This window comes from Fragaria vesca, linkage group LG3 (genome assembly GCF_000184155.1).
Source record: "Fragaria vesca subsp. vesca linkage group LG3, FraVesHawaii_1.0, whole genome shotgun sequence".
Classification (NCBI taxonomy): domain Eukaryota; kingdom Viridiplantae; phylum Streptophyta; class Magnoliopsida; order Rosales; family Rosaceae; genus Fragaria; species Fragaria vesca.
In genome coordinates, this window is record NC_020493.1 from 25,959,142 (window position 1) to 25,968,041 (window position 8,900).

Consider the following 8,900-nt stretch of genomic DNA (forward strand, 5'->3'; position numbering starts at 1 on the left):
GGGGAAACATAAATATTTTAATTATTATTTTATTTTTGTCCACTCACTCTAACGTTATTAAATGTTTTCCTAGGCCTTTCGTTTTAAATTGCCCAGTCTGCAGAGTTCGGGTTGGATCTAGTAGGAGGCGAGGCATAGTCACCCGCATTTCCGCCAGTTTTCATCAGTAGGTTACCTGTTTAACCTACTAGTGTTTTCTTGCTTCCGCTAGTGTTTAGTAGCTCTGAATACTTTGGGATTATTGTATATTATGTTTAGAATTTCTGAAGGATAATTATGTGATGTTTGGACGTGTTGTATTAAGAGTGTAACTTGGAATTTTCGAGTTAGGGTTGTCCATTTTCAAGGGAGATTTTCTCAATCTTTTCAGTAAATTTTCCTTGGAGGTGGTCCCCGCACGACTTACTCTGGGTTTCAGGGTGAAATTCGGGGTGGGTCGTGTCAAAGGAAGTCGCACATGAATCTCTGGTGGATTTGAATGATGATTCAAGAGCTTTCGGTAAGACTCTGATTTTGGGTTTGCATGTGGTATCTGGAAATAGTAGAGAGGATAAAATTGTTGTGGGTATGTCTGACAACTTGAATGATATGAATGTTGTTTAGTTTATCTCTTTAGATTTCCTATAGTTTTTCTCTTCTATTTCGATATATGGATTCTGATCCTAACAGTTTGGGGTTGGATTGAGAATTAGGTTTTTTTCTCAAATTGAAGAAGATGAAGATGAGTCGGTATTTTGGGCATAACGAAGGGTTTGAGGTGATTGAAGATGTAATACCCCGGAATTTTTAGATGCTAGTTTCTTTTATTTTTATTCGGTTGACTTTTTGGCTGACTTTTAAGAGGCTAAAAGTTGACTTTATTTTTCGTAAGTTATCTTCGAAAACTTCCTTCATGAAAGTTGTAGAGTTTATTGATACGAGTTTGTAGACATGCGGCACGCTTGAAACGGAGGTCGTATGAAAATGTTACGGTCAGAGGAAGTTAGTTTCTGATTTTGGAAGGTATATAAATAGAAAGTGGTGGGTTTTATTTTTGGAAACCTAGCAGCCTCACTTTCTCTCTCCTCTCTCCCAACCTCCTCCCGCACTCAAACTTCTCCGGATCGGTTCTCCTCCGTCCGGCCACCATTTGGACCACCGCCGGTCCCGTTCGACTCCTGCAGACATCCTCTCCATTTCTGGAGCAGTCCCGCTCGCCACCTCGCCGTCTAGACGCCGCCACGAAGCGGCGGAGCTGCTGCGGTCTCACCAGAGTTCTTCTTGTTTCGGCCACCAATCGGGACGCCGCCGGTCCCGTTCGACTCACATGGATGCCCCTTTCAATTCTGGGCTGGTGTGACACAGCGTAGCAAGCCAGAGACGGAGCTCTTGGCCGGAGAAGAGCACGGCTGTGTCACCAATCGGAACCGCTGTTTGCGGCGGCGACGAGGGGCAACCCTAGGTGAGTTTTGGTCCTCTCCTCCTCCTGGTAGTGTCTAGGCAAAGATTGAAGCAAGTTTTTGAGGCTTTGAGGCCGGTTTTGCAAGTTTGAGGTGTGATTCCGGGTTAGGGTTTCGGGGCAGTTTCCGGCCGGTTCCGGCCAAAATTGGTTGAAGCCTCAGGTATGAAAGTTGCTCCCCTTGCTTCAAGCTTCAACTTTGCTGTTGAGAGTTTTCTCTAATTCGAAAGTTTTTGGTGGCGCGTGGGGCCCACTCGCCGCCGCCTGTGGCGGCGCGTGGCAGCGTGTCCGGTAGGGTTTGTGGCTTAGGCTGCTGTGTTTTGGCTAGCTCTTGTTGTGGTGAGCTTATTGAGATGTAGATTTCCTAGGTTGTGCGCAAGGTTTACATGATAGGACTTTAAGTATTTAGTAGGTTTAGTTGAGGGTTGAGTTAGAATTTGAGGATTAGAGGCAACCATTTTTAGGTCTCTAAGTTCGACTACTTTGGAAAGTTGTCATCTCTTGAACTAAGGGTTAGTTGAGGGTTTTGTGATAACCTATAGTATTTTAGTTACTAAGGTTTTAATTGTGTTTTTAGGTGATATGTGAGGTGGTGTTTTGGCTTGCTCTTGTTGTTGTGGAAATTTCAGCGGGCTTATGAGGTGAGTAACATCTCACTAAGGTTCACTTTGTGACCTATTTATTTATGGTTATTTTGATGATTATGATTGGTGAAAATGTTGATGATGATGAGGATGATTTTTGTGTTGATGATGATGATAATTATTATGATGATTGATTTTTGATAATGATTTTGATGATGATTATGATGATTTTAAATTTAAAAATTATGTTTTTGGTTTGTTTTAAAATAATGAGCTTGATCGCTAACGGCTCATAGGTAAGTTAAAACAAGTTTTCCTTATATGATTATTTTAAGTTCCTTGTGATCATAATTTTATTGGTGATTGATAGATTATTTCTTGTGGAAATATCTAGATTTATTCATATAATTATATCTATGTGGAAGGATAAAATTTTATGATGTGCTCTTTGTGTTGTTGATGATGTTGAATTAAAAATATGATGATGATTTAAATGTTATACTTTTAAATAATCGTGGTTGCTATGATAATGATTTTGATGATTGTGATGATGATGATGATGATGATGTTAATGATGTTGAATTAAAGTATACGTTATTGTTTGTTTTTAAAAATAAATGAGCTTGATCGTCGACGGCTCATAGGTAAGATAAAACAAGTTAGATAGTCAAACCGAGTTCCAAGCCTTTAATCGGGTGATTGGTTGCGGTTATGATGATTTTACTCTTTTGTGATTTGTTGTGTAGATAGTTAAACTGGGTTCCAAGCCTTTAATCGGGTGATTGGTTACGGTTATGACGTTATTATTATTTTGTGATGTGATATTGGACAGTCAAACCGGGTTCCAAGCCTTTGGCCGGGTGATTGGTTACGGTTAGGAATAGAGCTCTAGTCCATCTGTCGGTGTAGGTCATGGGAGGTACCTGAAGGTATCTGGGACCCATGGGTACATAAATTGTTGTTATAGGTCATGAGAGGTATTTATTAATATCTGGGACTCATGGGTACATTTGTTTGTTGTAGGTCATGGGAGATACCTTATTGGTATCTGAGACTCATGGGTACATGTGTATTTGTAAAAGTATTGGTTATGTGGTTTTAACATTTCTTTAATTGTTGTCATTTAATTCTTTATTTGAATATCTCCTGAACTATGCTTAATGCAGGAGATTCTTTAATCGTAATTGAATGATTTTTAGTGAATTTCCTGAACTATCCTTTTTGCAGGATTCACTTATGATTTTGATTGTTGTGGATTATTGTGTTTTCTTATTTACTCACTTTTGAATTTTATTGTTTTGAGGTGATTCCTGAACTAAGTTCTAAAGCAGGAATTACCGGTTTTATCTTATGTGGTGTTGGAGATGTTGAGTAAATTTTGAGAATTACTCACACGAGCTTTTTAGCTTACCGGGTTTGTTGTTTACAACCCGGTGCACCAATTCATGGTGTAGGGGTTAGACCTGCAGGTGATGATCAGCAGGGTTGAGGCAGAAGCATAGTAGCTGGGTATTAGATGAAGTACATTTTATTGTATAATTTTCAGTTTTTTTTAGGCGCATTTGAGCGTCCTTATTTTCCTACACTTTTGAAGTTAATGTAATTAAGGAGATGTAATGTATAACTCAGTGATGAGTTTTGTTGATATTTATATTTCCAGCTTTTGGGTTTAGTTTGGGATTGTTGAGCAGGTATTGGAGTCTTATTTTTGAGTTATATCATGCCCAAATTTTTGAAATTTATCCTTCGAAAATTGGGGTGTGACAGAAGAAGATGAAGATGAATTGGGATTTTGGGCACGACGGAGGTTGTGTTTTTTATTTTTTTGATGAAAGACAAGGGTTGAATGTTTAGGTTTGGAACTTTGAGAATTAAAAAGGAAATTGACTTAACTGAGTGCTTCAGTGAAAAAAAAAAGAGTGGATCTGAGGCAATTTGGGAAAGTAGGAAATATATCTCGGGCTTTCGGGCTGTGAAAAGCAAATAATATTAGGGACTGGGCCTGGCCCGACCAGTGGTAGGACTGGCCCAAACTTGATTTTTCCTGTAACTAGCCAGGAATAAAGCCCGACCCGACCCGGCAGGTCCGGGTTGGTTTGCCGGTTTTTTTTTCTTCAACGGGCTTTATGCCCAGCCCTAGTTGAAACATAAACAATGGCATAAAGATCTAAGCTTGAAGGAAAAAGAAACCTCATAAAGTTGCAAACTTGCAGGATTAAATTTCACAATGGTTTCAGGAAAATTCACCGGACGGGAAGCCCAGCAAAGCTGTCTGAAAGAAGAAAGCAAGAACTCTCTGGAAGTAATCGAAAGTGGGAAGAGGAATTGTTTTTGTTCCCAACAAGAGTAATTCGTCGTTAGCTAAAATGGGCTAGGAATTTGTGTTGGGCTGGCATCAATATATTCCTACAGCACCATGTTTAGTACAACTGATACATATCAGAGCTCAAGTTGGTGACTTGTGTTTATGAATGGGGCACTCATACACTGTGTTATGTGTACCTACCTACTCATTTGATTTCTTACTTGAATATGTAGAAGATTAAGTTTTATTCAAAAGAAAAAAAAAGGTAAAAGATTAAAATGGGGTGTGTAATTAATAAAGAATGAGCAAGTGTTAAAGCGTTAAGAACGAGTAAATGTTAAAACGTCAAATAAACGCTACAGAGAGTCGTGGTCCTTGTCGAATCGATTTCTTACTCAATTTAGCAAAAAATCAATTGAGTAGACAACACAAAAACGACTGTTTGTTAAGACCATCATTGGAGGTCATGAAGTTGAAGAGAAAAGAAAATGCATGCATTCGCGACTTAAACGGTATATTGTTATCGGTAATCCGTAACTCTTACGAACTTAACATGCCTAAGTAAAATACCCGTGTTGAATAAGCAAACAATCACAAATATCATATGACATATTCTTCTAATTGCATGTGATTAGTATATCGGTGATGTCTAATAACACAACTTTATTGCTTAAGAAATAGAGGAAGAAAATGCAAGAGAAACACAAGAACAACTAGCAAGAGAAACACAAGAACAACTAGCAAGAGAATCGAGAAGAGGCAATATCAAATCTTGCGTCTTGGGAATCTTGTGACTTGTAATAATTCTTTCACATGGTGGGTTCAAGTTTGGTGGCTATTTTTGTACACTTTTATATAGATTTGGGAATTTGAACTAAAAATTGCATACTGCAGACTGAAAGCATTGACGACTGCTAAGGTCATCATCCTAAAACTCTGAAACCTAATTATTTTATTAAACAAAGTCTAAGAACTAACCGGTATGGAGAAAATGAGGAAGAGAAGGCACACACCATGTGATTGTTTATATAATGTATAAGTGACCAAATTCTTTGCTTAGGTTGCTACTACTTTGTTCAATTGAATATGCAGATTATACTTAGAATAATATAATATCTGTAACATCGATCACTTTCTCATTTTCTTCATGCTAATCATAGGAATATTTCTCAGTTTGAAATTGTATTATTTGCAGTGTGACGTTTGGCCCTATGAAGCAGAGAGTTGATTGAATAAATAGGAGTGGTCAAGTACTCAAAGTTGTATGACTTTCTAAACATAAATCACATAAGGATAGTTAAGACATTTTACCCATATATATGGTTATTTTTCAAATAATTTGAAAAAGAAGGTTAAAAATCAAATCAAATGGTCAATTAAGGTCATTTTTCAAAATTTCTCTGTAATCATTAATTATATAATTATTTTTATTATCTCTCTTTTTAACTGGAAGAGAATCTAAAAATTAAGTAAAATATGAGAGTGGTTCTAATAAGTTGAGGACTAGTTGAGGATTTTATTGCACGCATTTTTCAATCATATTTTTTCATCTCAATTATTCAGTTTTTAAGTCTACATAAGTAGATCATTTATACAAATTTTCACCCCAATTTGTGATCGTTAAGGAAGTAAATCAAATTAATGGACAATCAAAATCTGTCAAATATGAGTCGTTCAAGTTTATAATCAGTAAATCACATCTATGCATGCCTTAACGATTTTCAATTTGAATGAAAATTTGTAGAGATGATCTACTCATATATATCTACAAAATTGACGGTCGAGATGTGAATATATGATTGAAAAATAGATGAAACGAATAACTTCTTAACTATTCCTCAACTTAATGGTCCTCATTAGAATCACTCCCAGTAAAATATATCACAATCAGGCGTGGAGCCAGCGTTTACCTTGGTTGGGCTCAAGCCCAACTGAGATGTTGAGAATAAATATTTTAACGTGTGCATCATACCCATAAAAGAAGATTTTGTAGGCTTGGTTTAGTACAATTACTTATACCACCCCAACCTAGGTTTGAATCCCAATCCCAGCAATCATTTTTTCCCCCCTCTTTTTCTTCATTTTTCAATTCTTTACTTTATAGATTTCTTCTAAAATGCATTTTATAATTCTCTCAATACATACTGAACTCAAATTTGAACAATGGGCCTTATAGCATTCTTTGGTAAGATGTTAGGTCTATTTTGGAATTAGTTTTGATTGAATTCTTATCTTAACCTCTCTTTTATCATATATATAGTTCCAAAAAAAATTCTTTCTAGCGATTGCTTAAATGGTAGTTTTGGATGAGTTCTTATTTTGTTATTGAATATCAATAAATAAATTGTATATCTAATAGATTTTAGTAAATTTTTTTAGATTGCCATTAAATTTTCTTATTTAACCAGGAAATAAACCAGGAAAAAAAAAAATTCAAGACCACCGTAGTGTTGAATCCTGGATCTACCACTAATCACAATAATAAATATGATTAAATTCAGTTTAGGTTTGGGGGTAACATAATGTCGGTCCCTAAACTTCTAATTTCATCACATTACGCCATGAGCTCTTCAATTTCAGTGAGCGGTGCCTAATTTTTCAAATTCCGTTAAAATTGAACATTAGTTCTAACCATGAGTCACGACCCACTCTTATCCCTCTTTTAACATATATCGCCGACTGACCCAACACCTTGTTCTTGCCTTCTCGCCTAGACCTCAACATCTTCACCAACTAGCCACCAGCGTCAAGGGCCCGACCTGCCAACGAATTAGAGCTGGAACCTGCTTCACCCTCCGTCACAAGAAGACCGAGCGAGACTCCTTCCAGAGAGATTCAGATCCGAAATCCTGATCGTCGAGCATCAGGCCTGATAAGTTCATAATTTCATACATTTTTATATCCTTAAATGTCGGATTATATGCTTAGTTCTTGTCAATTGTGAGTCATTTACTTGGTTTTTGTGTTTTGTAGGTCAAGTTGGAGAAAAATAGAATTTGGAGCTAAAAGTTGAACATGGGATTGCAGCTGTGCTGTAAGAGCAAATGCACCCATTTTAGGTGGGTTGGACCAATCCTCAACCCGGGCTAATCCACTATTCATCCAAATCAGTCTTTGGTCCTTGGTTCGACGATACAACAACGAGACCATCCGAGGACCAATTACTATTCTCCTTTTATAATTTTTTTTAATGATAAACAATTATTGTTTTTTACTTTACTTTATTATTGAATTCAATAATTATTTATTTATAAACAAGATGCTCATGTAGTGTGTGTGTGTGTGTAAATAAATTAAACTAGAATCATTTATATAAGATATCAATGACCAATGTGGGAAGGACATGTGTTCATATCAATATCGTTATCTTTCATAAATATCTAAAATTTCCGATAAGGTTATACCAATGAACGGACGATACGTGTCCTTTTCAGATATCGTTATCTTCAGAAATAATTGAGATGATTTCGGATAGGATTTCAAGCCAATCACGACACGTCACATGTGTAGACGATAACAGTTTGTCTCCTAAAAACGTCAATAAATAAGCTTCAAACTCATTCTACATTCACACATTCATCTCATTCAACACTTCCTTCTAAACTCAGATATTATCATCTATTTCACTTCTCACATTTTTCATGGATCGTATTAGAAATTATTTGAGAGCGAGAGATGAAGAAGATGAAGAGCACATTTTGCAAATTCGGTCGAACAATGCTCAAGCCGCTGCATTGGTTGCCCAATATCACTATATGCAGATGTAGACTCCTCAAGGTCGTGGTTCACGTCCTGGTCGTGCCCCTAACATCGAAAGACATAGGTAATCAAGAGGGGCTAACATGATAGAGGATTACTTTGTCGAGCGTCCAGTGTATAGCAACATAATTTTTCGTCAGCGCTATCGAATGCAAAAACCAGTATTCAATCACATCATGGTGGACCTTTACAATTTCGACGATTTTTTGATGCAAAAACCAGATGCCACCGGAAAGCTGGGATTGCTCTTGGAATACAAAATGACAAGTGCGTTACAAATGCTTGCATATGGTACAAGGGCTGATCATTGTGATGAAGTCACCAGGATGGGAGCATCAACTAGTTTGAAATGCCATAAGAAATTTTGTGCACAAGTAGAGTATTTGTACGGGGGTTGGTATCTTCGAGCTCCTAATGCCGTAGATCTGCAAAGGCCTCTACACAAAGGACAACAACGTGGTTTTCCTGGCATGATTGGGAGCATCAGTTGCATGCACTGGAAGTGGAAAAACTGTCTAAAGGGGTGGTTCGGAGCTTTCTCAAGCCGTAAAAGGTACCATACTGTTATTCTTGAAGTTGTGGCATCCTACGACACACATGTATGACATGCCTTCTTCGGTACCCCAAGAGCTCAAAACGACCTTAATGTTCTCGGTGCATCCAACGTGTTCGCAAGGGTTATTAACGGAAGTGCTTCGGAGGTCGCGTATGAGGTGAATAATAGTACATATTTTGTACCATACTACCTTGCTGATGGAATATACCCGAGGTGGCAGACATTTGTCAAAGCAATATCCAAACCCAAAGATGCCAA

The 8,900-nt window shown here is 37.4% G+C and overlaps 1 protein-coding gene across 1 annotated transcript; it reads left to right on the plus strand.

The window, feature by feature from the left end:
* Nucleotides 1-8,169: 8,169 nt before the first annotated feature.
* On the plus strand, nt 8,170-8,691 carry LOC101295613. The gene has a single exon (XM_004296214.1). It carries the CDS (start codon nt 8,170-8,172, stop codon nt 8,689-8,691), a length of 522 nt encoding a protein of 173 aa, XP_004296262.1.
* Nucleotides 8,692-8,900: the final 209 nt, after the last annotated feature.